We start from the raw sequence: 23,913 nt of genomic DNA, 5'->3' as shown, positions 1-23,913 counted from the left end.
AGTACTGTTGGGAGTACTGTGTCACCAATAGAAGTTGAAAATAATTCCATACCCCCACACTATGATTGTTGCAGACAATTTAAAATTGCAGAAGTCGTTAGACATGCCATTAAATCTTATTTATGGTATTTAATGAAGATCCTCTTACATTACTGTAGCAATTCTTTTAATTTAAAAATTTGATAGTTTTCCCCAATATGCCTGTTTTTTTGTCCTTGAAAACATTTTCTGAGAGGGCATTACCAAATGTTAAAGAGGTGTTTGATAATCGTAAAATTAAAAGCCCTAAATAATGCTTCTCTTTTGGCCGTTTGACTATTTTATTGCAGAGTACTAGAGAGTTGAAAACGTAGATGCATATTTTTGTCAAGAATACTCAGCTCTTTATTATTTTCTTTTAATTTAAAATGTTTTTAATGCTTATTTATTTTTGAGAGAGGGAGAGACAGAGCATGAGAAGCCAAGGGGCAGAGAGAGAGGGAGACACAGAATCCAAAGCAGGCTCCAGGCTCTGAGCTGTCAGCACAGAGCCAGACGTGGGGCTAGAACTCAGGAACTGTCAGATCATGACCTGAGCTGAAGTCGGATGCTCAACCGACTGAGCCACCCAGGCGCCCCAGCTCTTTCTTATTCTTTAACACTTTTCATTAGTGTTTATTTTGTATGTGGTTTTTAAGAAGTAACATATTCACAAAATAAAAATGTAAAAAATATAAGGCTACATAATAAAAAGTCTCCTTAGGAAACTAATTTTCTTGGGGCACCTGGGTGGCTGTCATTTAAGCATCAAGACTTTGGCTCAGGACATTATCTCACAGTTTGTGAGCTTGAACCCTGCTTTGGGTGAGTTCAAGGCCAGCTTAGGGTGAACATGAACCATGCTTCTCTTTCTCCCCTTCTCTCTCACTCCTCTCTCTGCCCCTCCTCGCTCATTTGTGCCCTCTCTCTCTTAAAGAAGAAAAAAAAAAGGAGAAAAAGAAAACTAGTTTTCTCCTGTAGAATAAACCAGTGATGAGTTTCTTGTGAATATTTTCAGAGACATTGTATCCCTGTGGGTGTGGGTATGAGTGTGCATGAACGCAAAAGCAAAATAATAAACATATATGAAAACACATATATGCACGCACACACCAGATTTTTCTTTTTGCAACTCAGCTTGTGCTATACCACATGTTTTCTGCGTCTTATTTACTAAATAGTAACCATCTTTCATTAATTTAAAATTACTGTTGGAGATCAAAATCAGAACCCCTTGACATTCAATTTTACCTGTTCGTCTCACACTTAAAATAAAATTGTAATCAAAATGAAATAAAGAAAAAAGAAACCTAAGTATAGCTTACCATGCATCATCTCAAGTATTATTTTTTTCTTTTTGAGCCTGAAATCTTCAACCAGAGTCTGAGTGCAATGGCCAATAAATGTAAGCAGCTTAAAGTAAATAACATGAGGCGGTGTTCTGGGTAAGCTGACTTTTTTACCGAAATACTTTAAAATTCCGCTTCTCAAAAAGTAAATTGCCCATCATTGCTCAATACCAGGGTTTATCATATTTTCCTAGTTTTACTAATTAAAACCATTGGTAGATTATAATATGTCTCCTAAGGAAATTTAATTCAATGTTTAAAATGGTGCAATTAAAAGTAATATAGTGACAGTGCTGGTAAAATAAGTGAAAGAAATTATAGAGGTGCCTGGATGGCTCAGTCAGTTGAGCATCCGACTTCAGCTCAGGTCATGATCTCACGGTTCCTGAGTTCTAGCCCCACGTCTGGCTCTGTGCTGACAGCTCGGAGCCTGGAGCCTGCTTCGGATTCTGTGTCTCCCTCTCTCTCTCTGCCCCTCCCCACTCACACTCTGTCTCTGTCTCTGTCTCTCAAAAATAAACATTAAAAAAATTTTTTTTAAAGAAATTATACAAAATTGCAAAGTGTTTTAAATTGCATATAACAATGAGTCCAAGAAAATAAATTTTCCACTGTGAAATTTATGGTAGGTATTTATTGTCTTCTATAAATCAGTTTGCATTTTCCAGAATTTTCTATAATAATTATGAACAATCAGAAAGATGAGGAAAAACATTCAAATGAATCAACAAAAATCCAAATTGACCGTGCCAAAGATGCAGAGACAGCAAGGCAACAGACCAGAGAAGTTTTATGAAATAACTAAATATAGGCAGAAGTAAAAGGAAGCAAATAAGAAACTCATTCACAAAGCAGACTTGTTTATAGCAGCCGAGACTGCATCCAACTCCCTAAACGAGACAGTGAGAAGTATCGACAGAGAAGACACCCTGTTTCAGCTGTGTGTGGCAAGCATCCCGCATAGGCCAGTGTCTAATACGGAGCCAGATCTGAGCGGGCAGGGAGGAGAACTCAGGACTGCGGCAGACAGATTTTTACATGAGGAAGATAGACACACAGCCAAGCTGCAGGAAAACAATAGCATCCAATGCTTGCTGAGTACTTCCTACGTACCAGTCACACTTCTAAAGGTTTAACATGCATTAATTCATTTCACCTTCATAAAATCCATGAGATGGGTACTATCATTTTACTCATTTTACAGATGAGAAGAGCAAGATTTTCAAAACTTAATTGTGGAAATCTGAGGCTCAAATACAGGTCGTGTGACCTGACAGCCTGCGCTGTTAACTGCTGTCTCTACCTCTGCTGCTGTGGTTGAGAGGGACATAGGGGGGCTTCTCACCAGATGACAGCCTGGTTTTATTACTCAATGTGTTTAGGTCCATTTCTTTTTTAGAAGCATAGTAGACATCTTGTTTGTGAATATGGGTGGCTCTGTGTGAAGATGATTAAGCTAAAGTTTATTTAAAAAATTTTTTTAATGTTTATTTTGAGAGAGAGTGAAGGCATGAGTGAGGAAGGGGCAGAGAGAGAGGGGGCGAGAGAGAATCCCAAGCAGGCTCTGTGCTGCCAGTGCAGAGCCCCACGTGAGGTTTAGATCTCCCAAACAGTGAGATCATGACCTGAGCCAAAATCAAGAGTTGGATGCTCAACCGACTGAGTCACCCTGATGCCCCAAATTGAAGTTCATTTTAATTCATCAGAGTGTATAAGACAGGCTTACTTTTGTAATAACCTAACTGAATATGAGAGAACACCTAAAAATGTCAAGTCTTGGAGAGGAAAATATTTCTGAAATTTTAGGTACAAGTCCTTGGTTATAGCAGGATCTCTTAGAATGGAGAGCTGGATAGTGTGTCCCAATTACAGCTGGAAAGAACCTTCAGTCGTCAATAGACTTCTGGTTTTTTGCTTTGCTTTCCCTGCCATGATGACTCCCCAATGCAGTAAGTAGATTTAGCAAGAAAATTGTCTCAAGGTGGGCTATTCCCATTAGAAATATTGGCACAGGTCTTCCCACAATAGTCTTGCCCACAGGAGATGGCTGATTTCTTCAACACCCATACCAGACAATGGAGAGTGGGACAGTATAGAGCTCTTTGTTCTTGTACCACCTTTTCTTTTTGTGATTTGTGCTTTTTGGTTTTGTGTGTGTGTGTGTGTGTGTGTGTGTGTGTGTGTGTTTTCTTTTTTTTTTGAGGGGAGTGGGTTCAAAAGATTGGAAATCAGTTGGGAAACAGAAATTACCACTTAGAGAAGCCAAAAGTCTTCTCTTTTTGCCTCTTCCCAATTAGCCTTGGAGTACAATGTCTCATTTAAGAAACTTTGTGTAAGGTTTTGAAATTATGAGTGAACATAATTGAGGATTCCAGTTTCAGCTCAGACATGTAGAGAGCTGGAAAGCTCCCCCACATACATCATTGACAATGTTGAAAAGGCTGAGGATCCATGACTCTTCTTGAAACCCTCAGAAAACTGAAGTCACGGGACAACCCACTAAAGTAAAATCTGGGATAACAGGTACCTATTAAGGAAACCAGCAAACAACCATCTGTTTGCTTAGAGCAGATTCTCTGGATGTTTCGTTTCCTAAAGCTGCTGTAACCAAGAATTGCAAACAATAGAAATTAATTTTCTCATGGTTTGGAGGTTGGAAATCTGAAATCAGGGTGTCCGCAGGGCCATGCTCCTCTGAATTTCTACAGAAGAATCTGTTCCACACCTCTCTCCCAGCTTCTGGTGGCTTGCGGTAATCCTCAGCATCTCTTGGCATGTAGCTTTGTCTTTTCAATTGCTGCTTCTGTCCTCAAGTGACTATCTTCCCTTGTGTGCGCCTCTGTGTCTAAATGCCCCTTTTCTTAGAAAGGTATCAGTGATAATGGATTTAGAATTTAACATAACCCAGTATGAACTCATCTTAACTTGAATACATTAGAGATGCTGTTTCCCAATAATGTCACATTCGTAGGTTCTGGGGGAGAGGAGTTAAACATCTTTTTGGGGATGGAGTGGTATTTGGTTCAGCCCAGTATACCACAGAAGCCCCATAATGAGATTCAGTTAAGCCTTCAAAATGAGTTGCTAAAGACCCCGTGGGCTACAGCGAGAGTGTGGCCCTGTTGGAGCTGCAGATGTAATGGATTTGTACCTTCTTGAATGCTTTTCCTCCCTGAACTCCACCTGGGAAGATGAAGGAGTCTCTTGATAAAGTGTCCTTTGTCCTTCACGGTGTTGGCTAGGGGAAAGAAAAAAGCCTCTGCCATAAGTTCCATCCATACCCATCTCTCCTGTGGGGGAAAACAATAAAGAACAAACAAAAATCATTTTCTTTTTTTTTTTTTTTCCTCCATTCTAGGGGCTAAGTCTAGGGAGCGGGTCCTGGAATGGGTTCCTCTCTTTAAATTACCTCAGCCTCTGAGTAAGTACTATCTTACTCAGCTTAGTAGAGCAGGAGAGGCATGCTGCCTTGTCTCACCTGCTATTTGTGTTTGTTTCAATGCAAAGAGGCCAAATGAGGAGACTTCCATTGGTGATCCATTGGAAGAGACTTCCATTGGAGATCCTCCCAGAGGAAGGGACATGGGGCTTGCTTGCCCACTTTTTTTTCCTTCCTTGCCCTATCTTTTGTGGTGGTGGAGCCAGGATGTGGTTACGGATATGAAGGAAAGGGCCAGAGTGACATCCTTTGGGCTGGGGATGGAGCATGTGGCTGAACACCAAGCCTTTCAAGGTGGGCCTCCCCAGCATCCGTAGATGGCTTCTTTGGGGACCGGTGCTTTTTATGGAACAGAGGGTTTAAATGGTAAAGGTAAGGAAGCCTTCTATTGCCCTCTTGGCTGAAGCACCTATCTTCCCTTGTTGGGAAGCTATTAGAACAAGCCCCTGGCAAGCAGCAGAGGAAGCTACTGGTCCTAGGATGTCCCTTGTGGTACATGCTGGAGTTGTACCGGCATTCAGCTGACATGCTGGGACACTCTGGAGAACTGCACAACTGGGCCATCATTGTGAGCCTGGTAAGGCCCTCGGCCGTGCAGGAAGGCATTTCAGAAGCCTCTGGGGTGCAGACCCTGAGCTTTCCTGAGGCCAAACCATACTAACTATTCAGAAGCACCATGGCTTCCCGCCATCTACACCACTTAGCTTCCTTCCACCTCTTCTGCCACGCGGAGCTTTTGCTCCAGGAGAGCCAGCCCAACCAACCATTTTCCTTCTTCAGGAAGATGTTCCTCATAGGTCAGGTTTCCCTGACCACCAAAGCTGGAGAGAGACACGTGTCACACAACCCATGTGGCAAAGGCTCTGGAGTCACAAGTAGTGCTGAGTTCTACAACTCTACTTTCTGTGTCAGCAGCCAAAAGGTAGTGAGGTTCCTGAGCTCCAGTGACATGGCCTTCTTGTTACTTTATTTCAATAGCACTCACAAAAAGTGCCTAGAAGGCCAAACTTCCCCAGAGGCTTGGAGGAGTCCATGGAAAGGGACATTCCTCTTGCAGAGGATCTGGAAAGCAGGTAGTGTCATGCCTGAGCTTCCTGGCCCTTCCCTGGAACATGAAGGACCTGAAACTAACCAGGGTCCCCCAACCCTTTCCACATCAGTTTCCGCCAGCTGGGCTGCAGTCACTGGGTCATTGCTCCCCATCTCTACACCCCAAACTCCTGTAAGGGAACCTGCCCTCAGGTACTACTAGGTTGTAGTCTCAATTGTACCAATCATGCCATCAACCAGAACCGTGTTAATGAGCAGGTAGACCAGCGTGTCCCTCACCCCTCCTGTGTCCCTTGTGAGTATGTTCCCATTAGCATCCTTCTGATGGAGGCAAATGGGAGTTTCTTGAAGAAGGAGAACGAGGATATGACTGCACACGCAACTGACAGCATGGTGCAGCTAGCCCAGGGTTCCTGAGAAACTGGAGAAGGGTATCTCCATAAACAAATATCAACGTTAGCACCACAGTGATTCTCTGTCCAATCTGTGGGTTCTGTTCCTTGTCTTAATTGTTGTCTTAAGTCTTTCCCCCATTTATGAGCTCCTCATTTTATTAAAAAAAAAAAAAAAAAACAGTTCTGATACCAAGCATCAGTACGTTCTGGCCCTACTCAGAGGTAAAGTGTTTCTTTGGAAATGCCCTTTCTATTTTCTTGTCTCTTTCATTGTGACTTTGCCAAAAGCGACCAATCCGTGATAGCAGAATTTTGGGAATTGTCCCACCAAAGCTTGGGGAAGGTGGGATCTTCTTAGCATCCATCTTCTGAGGCTTGCTAGCAGAGCTGATGAAGAGAGCAACTTGGGATTTTATCCTCCTTTTCTGTGCATCCTGTAGCCTCAAACTTAGTACCTAATCAGAAAGGCTGTCTGCCTCTGTGCTTGGCTGTCCTCCAACTCTAAAACAACTTTTCTGGAATGAACCAAAAAACTTTTTGGCAAAGATCCCCAGAAACATCTTTTAGGGCAACAGAGGAAGGAAATTTTTTCCTAAGCTATCAGGGCTCTTCCTCTCAGCCTCTTAGCCTGAGGAAGTATGCAGATTCCTTCCTATCTTGAATGAGGACAGGAGCCTTCAATAAGGGCATAAGGAAATGAGTGTGGAGCTGGGGGGCCTTCACTTCAAAACCGCCACATCTATGAACAGAGGAAGAGTGGTCATTGCAATCAGGGTTATGTGTGTGTAGCGGGGAGTCATTTAAAAGTTTCTATACAACAGCAAATTCCACAGAGTAATCTCTTGTTTTATGTGATACCTGTGTGGGGTTAATCACCTCACGAAGGAAGTTCCCTGGTGGCTTAGAGGCTGGGAGGTGGCCTGACTGAAGGTGGAGAGGATAGAAGACTGCAGATGGGAAGCTGGATGGTTGTGACCGGTCTGTTTGTGCGTTCAGCTCGGCTCTGGGCATGGGTCTCTGAGGGAGATGGGTCTGCTGTCTTGGGATGCATGGAGTTCTGCCCTGAATGGAATGGGTATTTGCAGGGTAGCTCTTCTCTACTGTACTAGTGTGAAGTGAGGGAGACTGGGCCGTGTTGCACATAAATCATTTTGTTGTTGTTCACAAACAAAAAACCTAGAGCAAAGGTATACATTTTGATAGATAAAGAAGTTGAATTTTAGAAAGGAAAAAATGTTTAGCAGAGGGTATGCCTAAAGTGAGGATCCAAGATCTTTTCACTGCTTGTCCAGCACTTTCCCCAATATTTCGCAACGTACCTGTAAGAATAAAATTATATTGGTCAAAGGCCAGGTAATAGTAAAGTTATTTTGGATCAATAATGTATCTTTTCAGGTCATATCAGTGGACCCAGCATGATATAAGAGGCAAATCTTTGGCTTTGTATATAGCTGATTCTGAGCTTGGATCCTATCTATATTAGGAAAACACGGCCAAGTCATGTAACTTTTCAAAGCCCCAATTCCCTCAGGTTTAAAATGTGGCAGGACCAAGGCACCTGGTGGCTCAGTTGGTTCAGCATCTGACTGTTGATTTTGGCTCAGGTCATGATCCCAGGGTCATGGGAATGAGTCCCACATTGGGTTCCATGCAGAGCATGGAGTCTGCTTGAGATTCTCTCTCCCTCTCCCTCCCTCACCTTCTGCCCCTCTCCCCCACTTGCTCTTGAAAGAAAGAAAAAGAAAGAAAGAAAGAAAGAAAGAAAGAAAGAAAGAAAGAGGCAGCACCTGTCTTGCATGATTGTGGAAAGATCAGTGGTCATAAATAATAGATGCTACTAGATTTATAAGCAGCTCAGAATGGCAGATTCCATTCTCCTTGATGTGAAAAGAGTTGAATGGCCCAGATGATTTGGGGAAAGGGTAACAGTAAAATTTTTGGCCACTCTACTGAGGAACCAAATTAGGGGAGAGGCAACAGCAAGGGTGTTAGAAGACCTTCCATGTGTGTGGATGGGAGAAGGTATGACTGCATTCAGATCAGGAAGTTTTCTGTCTACTTTGCATCAAGCCATGGGAAGATGAAGTGTAATGCTCAAATAATTCCCTGATCTTATTTCATGCTAAAATGTTGTCATAAACCACAACCTACTAAAATGTGACATCCTTGTAGACAAGAACCATGTCTTTTCTATTTATCATTAAAATATTTATGGAGTGTCCATGTGCCAGGGACAGTTAAATGAATGAATCCATGAAAAGTTATGCCTATCTATTTGGTAGCTAGATCCTTTCTTTCCAGAACAAATCACAGAGATGATTGAAACAGCAAGTTATTTCTGGGATGGAAAATGTGAATTGTGTTGGGTTTCTGTGACCAAAGTGATTAGAATGAATGCCCAATGTCCTCTTCCACAGAAATGACAAAATACCAGGCCATGTAAGATAAACATTTGAAAAAAAAAAATGGGAAGAAAATTACCTCTCACATTGGCATTTCCCAAAGTCATTGTAGAAGAGGAGACCTTAGAACTCAGGGGTTAAGAGTTTGGATCTGTTTTAATTTTTTTTAACATTTATGTATTTATTTTGAGAGAAAGAACACATGTGTGCAAGTGGGGGAGGGACAGAGAGAGAGAGAGAGAGAGAGGGAGAGAATCACAAGCAGGCTCTATGCTGACAGCACAGAGTCTGATGTGGGGCTGGAACCCACAAACCACGAGATCATGACCTGAACTGAAACCAAAAGTTGGACACAACTGACTGAGCCACCCAGGCCCCCTGGATCTGTTTTTAAAAGCATACTCTAGCCCTTCCTAGATGTAAGTCCATGGTTAGATCGTCTAACGTTCTAAGCCTCATCTGGAAAATGGAGGCAGTGGCAGCACCTACTGCAGAGCAGTCTTGTGAGGGTTGTGTGACCTCAAGTATGTGGGGCGTGTGGCACAGATCCTGGCACAGAACAAAGATTCAGTGATGGGGACTCTTGCTCTTACAGCCATACCTCATGTCATTGGTTCTGTTAGGAATGAGGGGTCTGGGATGTGGGTGTGGAATCCACTGGAGACTAATTCCACAGTGCCACCTGGTGACTGCTTTATCACAAGAGTAACCTGCAACGTCCTAAGGGTAGGAGAAAATTCTTGAGACGGGAGGCAGCTCCCCCCATTTCTGAGGATTTAAATGAAAAGATAGCCTTTTGATATATGGAAGACTTTTTCATCATTATTGTGAATAATTTTCGCTGACTGAAAATCCAAACATAACCCATCTTCTGAGATTAAGTTTGAGCTATATTACTTTTCACTTCACTAACTTTGGAAATCAGAGAAAAGAATTATCTTTCTCAGCATCCCTTTACAAAAAAGCACTATAGAATGTCAGTTTTATTGAAACTGTTGAGAATTGGAGGAACACTCACTTCTTAGAATAAGTTATAAAGTTTATAATTTGTAAACTATAAAATACATAGATATGAGGTAAAAAAAAATCATGGTTATTTAATGCACCAGGGACACCATTATAAATGTAGCCTGTTTCTTCACTCTCTGGTCTTTTTTTCCTCTTATCTTTATGTTTTGAAACCAAGGATTCTTCAGCATACTTTTCAGGAAGTTCCCAAATATCCTGCAATTTGAAGTGAACATTTTGTGCATACAGGTAGTGGTGCTGGTATTATTATCTTTTTCAAAATCTGTCATTCCTAAAAAACAAACAAAAAACAAAAAGGAACCATTGAGGGCCACCTGGGTGGCTCAGTCATTTAATTGTCAGACTCTTGACTTTGACTCTGCTCATGATCTGACCATTTGTGAGTTCGAGCCCCACCTAGGGCTCTGCTCTGACAGTGCAGATTGTCTCTCCCTCTCTCTCTCTGCCCCTCCCCTGCATGCACACTCTCTCTCAAAATAAATAAAAATAAAATAAATTAAAAAAAAAAAAAAAAAGAATGATGCTCTAAAAAGAACTCTGATGGGACATAAGTAAAATTAATTTAAAGGGCTTCATTCCATTCTTATTTTCTTATACTCTCCAATAATTCCATTTTTGTAGGTTTCTCTTCCAGCTTCTTCTTCTGCCAAGAAGTACAACATGAACTGCTACTCATACAGGGAAAAGTATATATGCAATACATTCTTAGATCCTGACACTGGTTCATTAGCTTTTTCCATATCCTCTCTTGGATGCTTAGAGTATAAAGTATGAAGATGTCGTGTGGGAAATGACCTTGATGCAGTAGGACCCTTCGTGTACATTGTCATGCAAGTTATACTAGAGGTCACAGAACAGAAAGGTTCACAGGTCAAATGCTGAAGGCAAGGGCTTATTAAATCCATTAAAAACCCATGGCAAGAAGCAAGAGGAAAGCCACGGGTAAGGTTAACTCATTGAGGATAGGGTTCAAGAGGAGTGGAAGGCCACAGAGTTAAAAGTTCTGCAATGTTCAGGGGCACCTGGGTGGGTCAGTCAGTTAAGCGTCCGACTCTTGGTTTTGGCTCAGGTCATGAGTTTGTACTCTGTAGGATCGAGCCCCGAGTCGGGCTTTGTGCTGACAGCATCGAGACAGCTTGGGATTCTCTCCCTGTCTCTCTGCTCCTCCCTTGCTTGTGCTCTGTCTCTCTCAAAATAAATAAATAAACATTAAATAAAAGAGTTCTGCAGTGTTCATATATCCCACCTCTCCCTCCACTACATCATGCTTCTCCACTGATTGTATGTTGCAAGGCAGGCCACAGAAGGAAGAAGCTAGTGAAACAGGCTCCATCTGAAAGAAGCAAGGGCAGGTAATTGAAATTCACCGATTAGCCTGATAGGCTGCTATCTGTGCCTGAGGGTGACTAAATTAAGACCTCAAAAATATTGAGTGCCTCATATTTCTTACGTATATTTAGTGTATCATGAATACATGGTACTTCATGTATATTTAGTGCATCATAAATATATAGTGTTTCCTTGATCTTTCCATTTCTATTTTTGTTCGTGCTCACATACCTTACTTATTTTATGTCTTAAAGTCTATTTTATGTTTACTTCATTTGCTGTGTTTAACACATTATATGAATTTCATTTAACTCCCTTGTTTCCTTGTGTTCTGTAGAATTAAGTATTCTCGAACAACAGCAGATACGTATTACAGCACGCAATATTTGTGGCCCTTGAATAGGTTAGCTTAGGTGATTCTGGGCCACAGAAGTATAGTTTCTGCTATTTGCTCACCAGTGTTCTCCATCACGTGAGAAATGGACACTTTTTAAAAAAGATTTTTTTTTAAAGAATTTTTTTTAATCTTTATTAATTTTTGAGAGACAGAGTGTGAGCAGGGGAGGAAGAGAGAGAGAGAAGAATCTGAAAAGCAGAATCTGAAGCAGGCTGCAGGCTCCAAGCTGTCAGCACACAGCCCGATGCGGGGCTCTAACTCGCCAAGGGTGAAATCATGACCTGAGCTGAAGTCGGCCGCTTAACTGACTGAGCCCCCCCAGGTGCCCCTATTTTTTTTTAATGTTTATTTATTTTTGAGAGAGAGCGAGCGAGCACAAGTGGGGGAGGGGCAGAGAAAGAGAGGGAGACATAGAATCCGAAGCAGGCTCCAGGCTCCAAGCTGTCAGCGAAGAGCCAGACACAGGGCTCGAACTCATGAACCATGAGATCATGACCTGGGCTGAAGTCAGATGCTTACAGATGCTTACAGATGCTTAACTGACTGAGCCACCCAGGTTCCCCTGGACACTTTTGATCTTGATTGACCTGGATTTAATCATTGTAGGGATACAAACCGCAGATGTCAAAAGGAATTTATTATGTATAACTCTGTATCTCCTGGCCTGGACAAAAAATGCACCAGGTAGTTGGCAGATGGCAAGAATGTTTGGAGGTAAGAACTGGACTATCTCTAAAGCAGAGAGTAGGAAAAGTGTGTGAGGTTAGGAAGACCTAAATGGTCCCCCCGCCCCGGCCAAGCTCCTGAGTAGGGATTTTCTCAGTCCCTCGCATGAATAGAATGCTCCTTCCTCTTTCACTTTTTTTGTTACCAGGGATGTTTTGTTTTAGGCATTCTGCTGGAATCCAGCAGAATCCCCAGTTGAGACTGCTCCCTCTCAACAGTCCTTACTGTAACCCATCTCTGGAACAGTGAAGAAAAACACAACAGTCTTCTTGATTGATTTTATTTTCATTTTTTATTGAAAGCTTCATCAAAGAAAACAGAAGTTTAAACCTAACATCCACTGATCTACAGAAAGCCCAAGGAATGGGGGAAATGGTAGCTAATTTGACTGTGGTACAGATGAAAAAATTAAAAATAAAACCGGAAACACCATAGAATTACAGAACTTTCCATGACAGAGACAGCAGTACAAAATGCTCTTAAATAAAGTCAGAATTGAATGATGTTTCAGAAATTCCATGAAGTCAAATATGGCCTAAAACAAGGGTTTTAAAAGAAGCTGTGTCCCATATTTTTTAAAGAAACTGGGTATTTTATAGCAAGTACACTTTTACATGTATTTTTTTAAATTAAGGTTCCAATTATATTCCACTTCTTTTCAAATCAATGGAAGAATTAATTTCCAGAATGGAGAAAACTTTTTCAAGCGTCTCTTTGAAATAGTTTTTATAGTTCCTGAAAAGTATGAAATAACTCATTTTTCCATATATGAGGAAATGAAACATTTTGGGGAGGAGGACAGAGCATCTTTCTCAATAATCTAAGACCAGAGGATTAATACAAAGCATAACACTAAAGTTACACTTTGGACACTACTTAAATTTGAAATGATCAGAAAAAAATCCACTGGAGTGTCAAGATCATTCAGCCTTAATACAGTGATGCAAAATAAAAAAAAAAAAAAAATAACAGAATGATTCCTTTTTTTTTTTTTTTTTTTTTGCCAAAGATTTAAAATAGGGATGAGTGTATATTTAACCAAGAGATGCTATTGTATTCTCATAACTCAATTTGGAGTTGACCTTTTCATCTGGTTAAAATTTCAATACTGAACGAAACCAAAACAGCTTTCTTTTGAGAGAAGCTAAATACTTTGCTACAGTTTTTTTTTCCCCCTTTGCATTTGCAACAATACAGCCAACTCTCAATTATTTGTGGTGGATGGAAAAGAGACTTACGGATAATAAAACTCCACGGTCTATAGTACACTGATGGTTTTACCAATGATTTTAAACTCCTTCAGTAAATCAATACTTAACAAAGAAACAGACTGATTTGAATTTGATTTCCAAATGTTTCTCTTCCACCTGGAGGGTAAAATGGTAATAAAAGGAAAGAGAGCCCAAGACCTTAATAGTTGAGAAGACAGAACCAAGCTACAGGGTATGTAGCCCTTCTAAAATTGAGAGTGATTGTATTTCTGCAAGTCTCAGTTATCAGGGAAGGTAACTAACTGCAGTGAATAAAGTGGAAGAGAAGTGTGACTCAGTGGCCTTGAGGTTCTTTCCACAGACTCCAAGCTCGATCTCACCTCTCCTCCAGCATCAGAGCTTCCTGAGTGGAAGAAGCTTTTCTTAGAATGTTCGTTTTCCCTTTCAGCAATACAAAGAAAGGACTATTGAGAAGCTATCCACCCTTTTTGTGTGTGTGACAGGGAGCCTATGTGCGGGGATGACACCAAAGATAAAAAGAAGCCGCCAATCTGGGGTGAGCTCCCCTGTTATATCAGAAAAGGTCCTGGGGCCACACACGAGTCTTGTGTTTAGCTTTGTACTTTCCTGAACTCTGTACAGGCCACAAAGGACGGCTATGACCAAGTGTGCTTGAATTAAGGGACTGATTTCATATTTAAGAATATTGGGTAAGAAACATTAATTTGAGTTAGACGCCACTGTCTTCCAGTGCCACAGTGGATGTCATGTGTAACTGATTCATTACTGAAATCCCATTATCATTCTGCCATAGGAAGGGTACTGTGTACAGAGTCAACGAGCCTGTTTGAATTCCGTTAGTCCCTCAGATTGGAGTGATATGCCATCAATCTCTGTGAGCTCAAAATTCTGAAGGATGCCAGCCACAACGGTACAAAAAACCAAAATCTCATCCTTCACTCCCTACTGTGGACAAGATAATGTAGATCAAGGCTCTCTGTGTGACATGTTTAAACTTTGTTATGAAGTGTGACTCCTCAAATGTGCTGAATGTTGCTTATACGTGTACATAAATGTTACCCTTTATTTGATTTTATAACAATCTAAAAACACGTATCGCTGAAACTCACTTAAGAATTTCTCTCTGCTGATCAGCTCACCTGTAGTGGCTTCTACATGCAAATTAAGAATGAGACTGAATTGTCAAATGTATTTTTAGTTTCCTACTAACATTGTAATCTGTCTAGACAGTCCATTGAAACTTCAGAGTCATGAAGACTGAAAAAGTGCTATTTAAATCAAAGCTTACTCTTCATTAATGGGGAGTTTAGGCTGCTGTAAAAGACATATAGGTATATATAGACATCCAAAATATTCAAATAAAATTTTTTTTAGGAAAAAATCTATTATTTTTTTGTCACGTATGAATTGAAATGATTGTAACGCAGTTTTGCGAGGGGTTGATGTATTCTGCATTGACAGTGAACTTCCTGCTCCATCCAACCTTCTTCTGCTTTCAGCCTTCCATCTCTAACATGAGTGCTTTTAATACCATGGGGTTTTTCACTAGAATGGGGTGGAAGTGAGTCTTATATGCTGTCGAATGTGGCAGATCTGTTAAAGTCACAGGAAGAATTGATTCAAGTGAAGCATGGAGACAAGGAGACAAACCAACCCTGGCCAGACTGAAGTCAGGTAGACGATTTTTGTTTTGAGAATATTATGTCACTTGCAATAATCAAGACGTGCCAGTCTTGGACAGTCACCAGCACCTGCTCCCGTTACTTTTAGGTTACATAGGGTCTAAGACGTCTTCAGAAGACATGGCCGTGTATTGAATCACTATGCATAATCTGTCTCCCTGACAAGACCTTATCATTATTAAAAGAAAACCCACTGCTCCCCTGACCATGTAACTAGAGTTTGGGTAAGATAACATTTATCCCATTTGGACTGTGGCTTTGGTTTGTTTCCTGATGTTTAGAAGTCTTGGCAATTAAGTTGAAAGGAAAAATGTAGTATCTGAATAAATGTTTGGGAATCTGATGAGCTAGAACACTTAAAAAAAAAAAAATAGAGTCCTAAATAGGATTAAAATCACAATATAGATTGCTGATGAAATTAGGATTCTGATGTCTGCATGTATTGAACACATATTTTGGTTTGTTTTATTTTTGATAGAATATAATGCTGCTTACCTGTTGATGCTTTTTTTTATTCCCCCAGACTTGACTCTTAAAAACAATTATAGGTAGGATGACAGATGCAAATTTGAACATGTGTCATTTTTCCTTCTTCTTTTTTTTTTTTTTTCTTTTTGGTTTGAAATAAGATATTTCCTAGAATGGCATGATACAAAAAATCCAAACATAAAACACACATGGACATAAAATGACAGGTAATCTCCTTGTGCCTGAAGTGGCTTAAAAAAATTGAGATCATTGAAATTTCATAGTTGAAAAAAATGTTTCTTAATGTATAAATAAAGCAGTAGTTTTGAATAGAAACAGGAAGTTACCTAGGCACATTCATCAGCCACATGGTAGCTACCTCTTAGCCTCATTGTTGATTGCGTAAATGAGACTTTCTTTGTATCACATTAAGGTTTTTTTTTTTTTGTTTTTTTTTTTTTGTTTTTTTGTTTTTTACAGAAACAAAAGAAAGCATGTTGGTTTCATATTCAAATGAATTATGCCCAGGATAATCCTTATTTATACAAAGAGTTCAGAGACTGAAAAAGAGAAACAAAAAAACACAGTTGCTACACATGTTCGCTTTTACCCCCTGTAACTCAGGGGCCCACTTCTCAAAGGTAAAACTTAAGTGCCACCCTTGAAATACATGAGAAGCTGAAGGATGGAACAGAAGAAAGTATAAATCTAGGATTCTCTCTAAAGCATGGAAAACCATCAAGGATGGGTGTCACCAGATGGAATTTCTCTGTAGCACATGCTACATTTTCTTGGATACATTTTTGCCTCTAATTTGACTGCAAAGATAGGGAGTCACTCCCTAGACTCAAGCTTCTAATTCATGGGGTTTCAAATAAGAGAAACGGGCCCATTTCAGCACGAGGCCTCTGTTAACAGATCATAAGTAGTGGAATATTGACAATGTCATACAAGCCAAACTCATTACTGATATTGACCTAACGGGGATATGATTTGCCTTTTAAAGCTTTTTTCATCTTTAAAAGCCTACCCTGTTTTCTTTTACAGTGCACTTAATGCATTTCCCTCCTCTTTCTGGACTAAGACAGGTTCTCTTGACTTAATTTGTGAAAAGACTTTCACCTATTTGATTCTAATGATCCATTCGGGAAGCAATTCTAGTGCATGGTTCAGTTAACAAAGTTCCATTGGTCTTAATCTCAGGTAAAACTATAACAGGTTGAACATGGGTTCCATGAGTCAAATATGCCAAGATGTTTGTTAACTCAATTCATTTTAGGCAAAGTTTTGCATCATCTTCAATGCAAATATATCTCCTTTGGCTTTAATGATTGATCAAACCCAACTCTTTTGGTTCTTATTAATATAAATTATACAATTTCTTGATTGTCAACTAGCATTTTAAAAGCTTACCTATATTCCACTAATAGAACCCTCAATCTTATTGGTCCTACTTGCCTCAGAGAGTTAAATTGAAATAAAAAAGGTCTATTTTTGTCCTTCTTCTGACAACACCAGGGTATGGGAATACAATGAAAGGAGGCAAAAAGAAGATATCCCCTCCCCAATTGCAGAATCAAGGTGGCTGTTCATGGCAAATGATAACAAAGACTGAGGTGAGAAGATAAAACCTAGAGGTGTTGGACTTGAGAAGGAAGACTATAATTACAAATACAGTGAGACCTTTTCAGGAGACCACTCATCACTTCACAGAATATCACTAAGCTTTTTTGACAAGTGACTTTCAGACCAGTTCGGGAAGTATCTTTAGTTGAGTGTTCACATAAAGGAATTTCAACCTGTTAATCAAGTTTCTCAGCTTACTGGTGGCCATCAATACAGGTGTCATGACTCAAGAGAGCTAGTAAGGAACCAAAAAAGCTCATGGAATGAATATACAGCCATTTGGCTCTGTCAGTTGGTATCCAGAACTCTTCATGCTCAAACCGCTGAACACAGCAGGTGCAAGCGTCTGCGTATTATCAACAAATGCATACTAAAAGGAAAAAAACAAACAAAACCCCTTTTTGTTTTGTTTTGCAGTATGTAAAACACCAGTGGAAGGTAGTTTAAACAAACAACAAAGTAAGAACTGGTCCGGCCATGTAGGTCAAATAAAATTTTAAAAAGAAAAGAGAAGAAAAGGAAAACAACCTCTATCTTCTGGACTGCAATAGGGTGCCACTTCATCTTTGGTATAAAATAGGCCATCCATAGGCTGAATTTGATCACAACTAGGAAAGACTACAGAAATTGTCAACAATTTCTCTATCTATTGCTTTTTTTGTTTTTTTGTTTTTTTTGTTTTTTTGCACTTTTTGACCATAAGCTCCTATCTACTTAAGTTTTTTTTTAATGCTCTTAAGCTAGGTTTTGCAATGTGACAAGCAAAGCTGACTAAAAACTTTGTAAAGCTCATAAAAAAGACTGCAGATAAAAAGCACTAATGCTTTTGCTAGCGATCACGCTTTGTAAATTAAAAAAATCTGCATTCTGCCCCCCAAACACGCATTATTTCTAATGCAGTTGTTTTTAAACCAACATTAATAACTTTACCGTAAAATGTTTTAGCCTTCTAGAATGATTCAACACTTAAGACAAAGTTCATGAAAAGTCCCAGCATTTTCCCAATTCTTGCAGTTGCCATGGTTTCTTTTATCAACAAATTTTCTTCAAATGAAGAAAAACATTTTCTTTTAAACTGTACAGTTTTTTTTCACCCTAAAAACTCATAGTCTTAAACTTCTGTACCAGTTAAAGCCGGCACAATATTTCAATTCTTTCTTGAAATTTTTTTTAACAAGACGTTGACAGCTTGCCTCGAGAGCCTTTGACGTCCTTAAAATTAAGGCAATTAAGATTCAAGATAAATCTTACCTAAATATTTCTAAGAAAAAAATAAAATAAAAAACCAAGCCACTAGATTTAAACAAAAAGGAGAAAAGGAAAAGTAGCTTAATTACAGAGGAAGACAATTTGTTTCCATTTCTGCTTTGCCCACCTCTTGACATCTGATTTTCTGTTTATAAAAAAAAAAAAATCTATCTACATCTTCTGGTAAGTTCTGAATTCAAATGTTCTTCCAGATAAAATGTCAACCTTCCATGTTTTGTTTTGTTGTTGGTTTTTGTTTGTTTCCTCTTCTGGAATTTTTTCCTTTAATTAAAAAAATGGCAAAAATAAACCATCAGACCACATGAAGGAACCATTTGCACAGCACATAAAAACACTTTGTTTTCACTGGGTAAAGTAGAAAATTAAAAAAAAAAAAAAAAGCATTCCATCGACGCCTGTGCAAACTGGAAGCCAACTTCCTGTTCAACGAAGTTTCTTCATTCAAGGCAAAGTTTCAGACAAACATTCTTCAGTCTTGTTTATGGTCTGTAGAAACAATTGAGTAAGAGTGGTCATTACAACAAAGCATCTTTGAAATCACCTTGCGTGTGCTCTTTTCCAGTGAGATCTCTTTAAAAGATACCATGCTTTTTCAATATCCAGAAAATTGTACAGGTTTTAAATCCTGCCACTGTCATACAAATAGATATTTGAGCCAGAGAGTTTGTTCATATTAAATATCAAGGCTAAGAGATGAAGAATACCTTTCAATTTAAAGTATAAAGTATTACAAATATACCCAGATAAGTGATACTCTCCATGTGCAGAAGAACATACGCCTGGCTTATGTTGTAGGGACCCCAGAAACTCTTTAATTCTGTCCCTTTAAAACTCTCACTGGGGAGCGCCTGGGTGGCTCAGTCGGTTAAGCATCCAAGTTCGGCTCAAGGTTCATGAGTTCAAGCCCTGCCTCAGGCTCTGTCCTGACAGATCAGAGCCTGGAGCCTGCTTTGGAATCTGTGACTCCCTCGCTCTCTGCCCCTCCCCCGCTCATGCTCTGTCTCTCAAAAAATAAACATTAAAAAAAAAAAGTCTCATTGGATTCATCACAAATTCTGTCAACAAATATGTGAGCCCCTACTCTGTACCCAAGATATAGCATTGGATTGTGTGTTATCCTCTGGGATTCTCCAACTATATTCACATAGCCTTATTGGCCCAATAAATAAGACAGTTAGGAGGTAATGGATTTTGTCCACTTTCCCTCTTCTCCTCTTCTTCCTTGCTCAGCTATCTCATCAAGTGCCTCTTGAGGGGGCACTTGGGTGGCTCAGTAGGTTAAGTGTCCGACTCTGGCTCAGGTCATGACCTCACAGCTTGTGAGTTTGAGATCTGCATCCCCACATTGGGCTCTCTTCTGTCAGCACAAATACTGCTTTGATTCTCTGCCCCTTCTTTCTATGCCCCCCCCCCCCCCCCGCCACCCCTGCCACGCTTGCTCTCTCCCTCTTTAAAATAAACTTAAAAAAAAAAAAGGTGTTTAATTCTTGAAAACAGGGACGATATTCTATTTCTACTTTTTACTGTCCAGGAATCTGACAGATAGTACGTACATAATAGGTGGTTAACTAGAGAAATACCCTTTTTACTATATGCCACTTTGCCAAGCCCAGCCCAAATAATTACCTCTGCTTCAGCCCCGTCTACACTGCAGGTCTGGTCTTCCAGTGGGTTGACCCTTACACTTAGTTCTCCCACCCACAGATTAGAGTTTTGTTAATTAATTTCAGGGGGCATGCTATAAAATGGTTTTTAAAACTATCTACAGTTCTAGATAGTTTTAGTTTTCATTTAGACGAAGTCCCCTTCTCAGTGCTTTGCAGGTTCTTCTGATACCCAGTTGCTTAACTTAGTAAGAAAACATAGGGTTGCTAAGGTTTTACAAGTTGTTCATTATACAAGATGGATGGCTGGGGGGGTGGGGTAGGTTGTGGGGGCTAAATTCCCACCCACGGTCTGTTCCCCAAGCTGTGTAGTGTGGCACAGGGCTGTATTTGCTCCGAGCAAGTGGGCTGTATTCAAATTCACAAAATGCCCTTAACGATGTCTTGAGCTATATGACGATTAGACTAGGATGATCTGGGACAAGACTTTTCTGGGAACAAAACTTTTTATTTTTTTTGGTTTGGTTTTGTGTTTTGTTTGTTTTTTGGGTCGGTTCTTTGCTCTCATGCCCACCTTCCACTCTAGTATTGTTAGGCATTTAGCAGAAAATGCCTACTTCACCATGAATCTCTGTAACAGAACAGTGTCTGGACTGTATGACATAGAACACCCACACTGCTCAGGTATGTCATGTGCACTGGCCTTGAAGCATCCATTTTTATGAACTAGGCCATAGTTACTTTCAAGTTTTATAATCTTACACAAATGTTTTCAATAGCTCCTCCCACAAAGTAGTCTCATTGTTACATGAAAACAAATGCTGAGAAATAAATAGTTGTCCTTTGCATTTTTGTGGTTGCTAGCTGAAGTTGGAAGGGAAAAGGTGTTTGCTATTTAATAGAACCGAATTCACTCCTGGCCACCTTCTCTGCCCTAGATGAGGTGTGAAAGTGCGCATTTACATAATGTTTATGTATTGCACTGATATCCACAAAAATAGAAGGCTTCTAAATTTCCAAGGTTGTGAACATTAGCAACAATAACATTTTAAGTTGGATGGTGAGGCTCTTTTAGAAATAACATGGGTTGCAATTTATACAGAGAAATTTATGTAATGACAATGAGTAGGAAAATCATTTGCAAACTGTAAAGTGCTGTGCAAATAGAATATATTATTATTTACAAGCTTAAAGGGCATGTAAGAATGGTAATCAAGGACATAATTTGCACACTACTGATATACTGACAATGTGTAGGGAACTGATGTTCATGACAGTTCAGTTAATCTGAGCAACTTGAAGAATAAAAGAACCAGCCATACTGACGTTGAGATGAGGGCCTTCTAAGGTCAATGTGAATGCTGGAAGACTAGAGTTTGGCTAAATTTAAGATCATAGAGTCATTTTGAAACTTCTCATCCTTCCCTGACCTCCCACCCCCAAAGAAAGCAGAGTGAATAGATTGGGAAGTAGCAAACCATAATCTTAGAATTCTAAATTTTAGAGGTGGAAAAAGTCTTAGGGATCATCTAATGATGCAGTGGCCCCCAGGGTCATTCCTGACAGATTAGTTTCATGGGACGCCATGTGAAAAGAACGATTCCGTGGTCCAGAGTCTGGGGAAAACTGCAAAGTATGCTCCCACTAACTGGATTACCCATAGGTAAACTAAATTTATGGGTAAAGCACCAACAAAGAAGGGTATTCAATATCAAAACAAACTTGTTTTTGGAAGAATGCAATCTTTTAAATTAGTATCAAAATAATCATCATGTTGACAACATTCTGTTTAGTTCTTTAATAATTTAAGATGTGTGAAAAAAACTCAGACTTCCCAAGTAGGAAGTGCAGCCTCTTCTCTAACCTTACAGGAAGTGAGACATTTGATTTATCTGGCCCTCTAGGAGATCATGGTCATTAGCATCTGTATGGCTTTGAAGAGAACTGCAATTAAGAAAGCATTTCACTTAGGTTAGAGGGTGCTTCCCAACATTCCTTGTGAGTACCACCCCACCCCCAACTCCTGGGAATGGTGGTAAATCCTCCCTCAGCGCTAGAAACCTAATTTATACTCTTTGGAGAACACTGATCTAACCTCTCACTCTAAAGAAGAGGACAAGGAGGCTCAGAAGGGTTGAGCGACAACCAGCAGGTGGGAAAGACTTTACATATTAGAATTTAACTTTGCTTGAAGACACATACTTTTCAAGCCTTAGTCATTTATAAGATTTCTTAAATAGCACAAAGAAAATCTGATGAAAACTTGGACAGGAATTGGAATTTCCACAGAACTTCCAAAATAAACCACAGGTATCATGTCTGCAGATAAGAGCCCCAAAGAGCCTCTTTTAACAAGAAAAAAACAAAACAAAACAAAACATGAGTACAACATGTGTAGAAATGGTTTTTTTTTAGCTTGAAAAGTGTAATTTGGAATATTAAAATATTTACTGACAGATCCTAAATATAACTTTTTTATTCATATCCACATCATTCTACTTCTCAAACTTTCCTCCTGCAACCTCCTGTTGTGATGTCTGTAATTTACTTTAAAAAAAACACCTTTAGCCTAGATGTTATGGCGGGTTAGGTTACTTTTCAAGGACACTAGGCTAACCCTGGTCAGAATTTCACACCCCACAGGAGGTCAGCTATCATTTAATGAGGAAGGCCAGAGGTTTGTTTGCGTGAGTACTTTAAACTGTCCTATCTCAATGAGCATCATGATCATTAGAAATGGGTTGCCTGAAGAAAGTAGTGGCATGTTAAGTAGTGCAGTGATGCTGGATATAAGCTGCCATTTGTGAAATCCAGAGTATTCGAGATAACGTGGGTTGGCTAAAATATTTTAGAGATCACCTCCACTCTAGATGGAAGACACAGTGAGGCTGTAGTCCTGCCTCTAAAAATGGTCAGATCTAATCTGAGAGCATTTTTCATGTTAAGTATGTTTCTATTACTTACAAAGAACAGAGCTGGGCCTTTATCAAGTACACAGAGCAAGCCATATTAACTTGTTTGTGCCTGCTTTCTTCTGAATGCTTCCTTGATAGATGTCTCTGTGGGTACTCTTGCATCCTTCGAACTCTTCCCAGTGAAGGTTATATAAGTAATAGAACCCAGGTGTTTACACGACCCACATGCTTACCTCCATTCCCAGTGTCTTCCTTGAATGGTTCTATAGAATCTCATGTCTTACCATAACACAGGTCAGGTTCCCTTGGCTGAAACTGATAAAAACTTGGATAGAATCGCATTAATTTCTTCCTTTTTTAAAATTTCAGACTAGCTTGTCAATCTATTTGACTTAGAATAATAACAATATTCTTGTTAATTGTTAATAATTTTTGTTTTCATTCAATATTTTATTGTTGTTATTTCAAGTCAAAAAAGTTCCTGGCACTATTTAGCAGGTCAGAGACAGGAAGTTGAGAATGTAAACAGGACCTGTTAAAATTTTTCTCCAGGTTTAAAGAAATGTCCACAAGGTGATGCAAGCAGTTTTCCCATGTCACACATTTGAAATGTTCCACATTTCGGGGTGCTTTCATGTCTGGCATGTTGCAACAAACGCACTCTGTGGACCATCCTGGAACATACGTTCCTGCATGAGTGCAAAAGAAAATTCCTTCGAATGAGGACTCCTTTACCATGACGTTGACCGCTGTAAGGACACCTGTGGAAGGTTTCTTTCTTTGGCACTTATTATCTGTGGAAAGCTCAGCATTCTCAGCCATAAGAATCCATGGCTCAAGGACATAACCATGGCGTGGGGTAGTTTTAAAAATGTTTAGACACAACACTTTACCTGGTCAGCCTCAGACTTCCTCTGATATTTCAAGGAATAAGGCTTGTTTGAGTTGACTCACTCTAAGGATAGTTAAATTCCTTGTCTTTC

The 23,913-nt window shown here is 39.7% G+C and overlaps 1 protein-coding gene and 1 long non-coding RNA gene across 6 annotated transcripts in view; one reads left to right on the top strand and one right to left on the bottom strand.

The window, feature by feature from the left end:
• The window catches only part of LOC128777338 (uncharacterized), an 88,761-nt gene that overhangs the window by 9,109 nt on the left and 55,739 nt on the right, over positions 1–23,913 (top strand). The gene's annotated exons all lie outside the window — the stretch shown is intronic.
• The window catches only part of RBMS3 (RNA binding motif single stranded interacting protein 3), a 1,319,689-nt gene continuing 1,308,183 nt past the window's right edge, over positions 12,408–23,913 (bottom strand). For all 5 annotated transcript variants that reach the window (XM_053903894.1, XM_053903890.1, XM_053903893.1 and 2 more), the window contains one exon: positions 12,408–18,897. In XM_053903894.1, coding sequence (XP_053759869.1) covers positions 18,891–18,897 — 7 coding nt within the window. In that variant the 3' untranslated portion in view covers positions 12,408–18,890. The remainder of the gene's footprint in view (positions 18,898–23,913) is intronic.

Source organism: Panthera pardus, unplaced genomic scaffold (genome assembly GCF_024362965.1).
Source record: "Panthera pardus isolate Hobbes unplaced genomic scaffold, ASM2436296v1 HiC_scaffold_16, whole genome shotgun sequence".
NCBI classification, from domain to species: Eukaryota; Metazoa; Chordata; class Mammalia; order Carnivora; family Felidae; genus Panthera; species Panthera pardus.
Note: the sequence above shows the minus strand (reverse complement) of the source record. Positions and strands in the feature narration are given on the sequence as shown.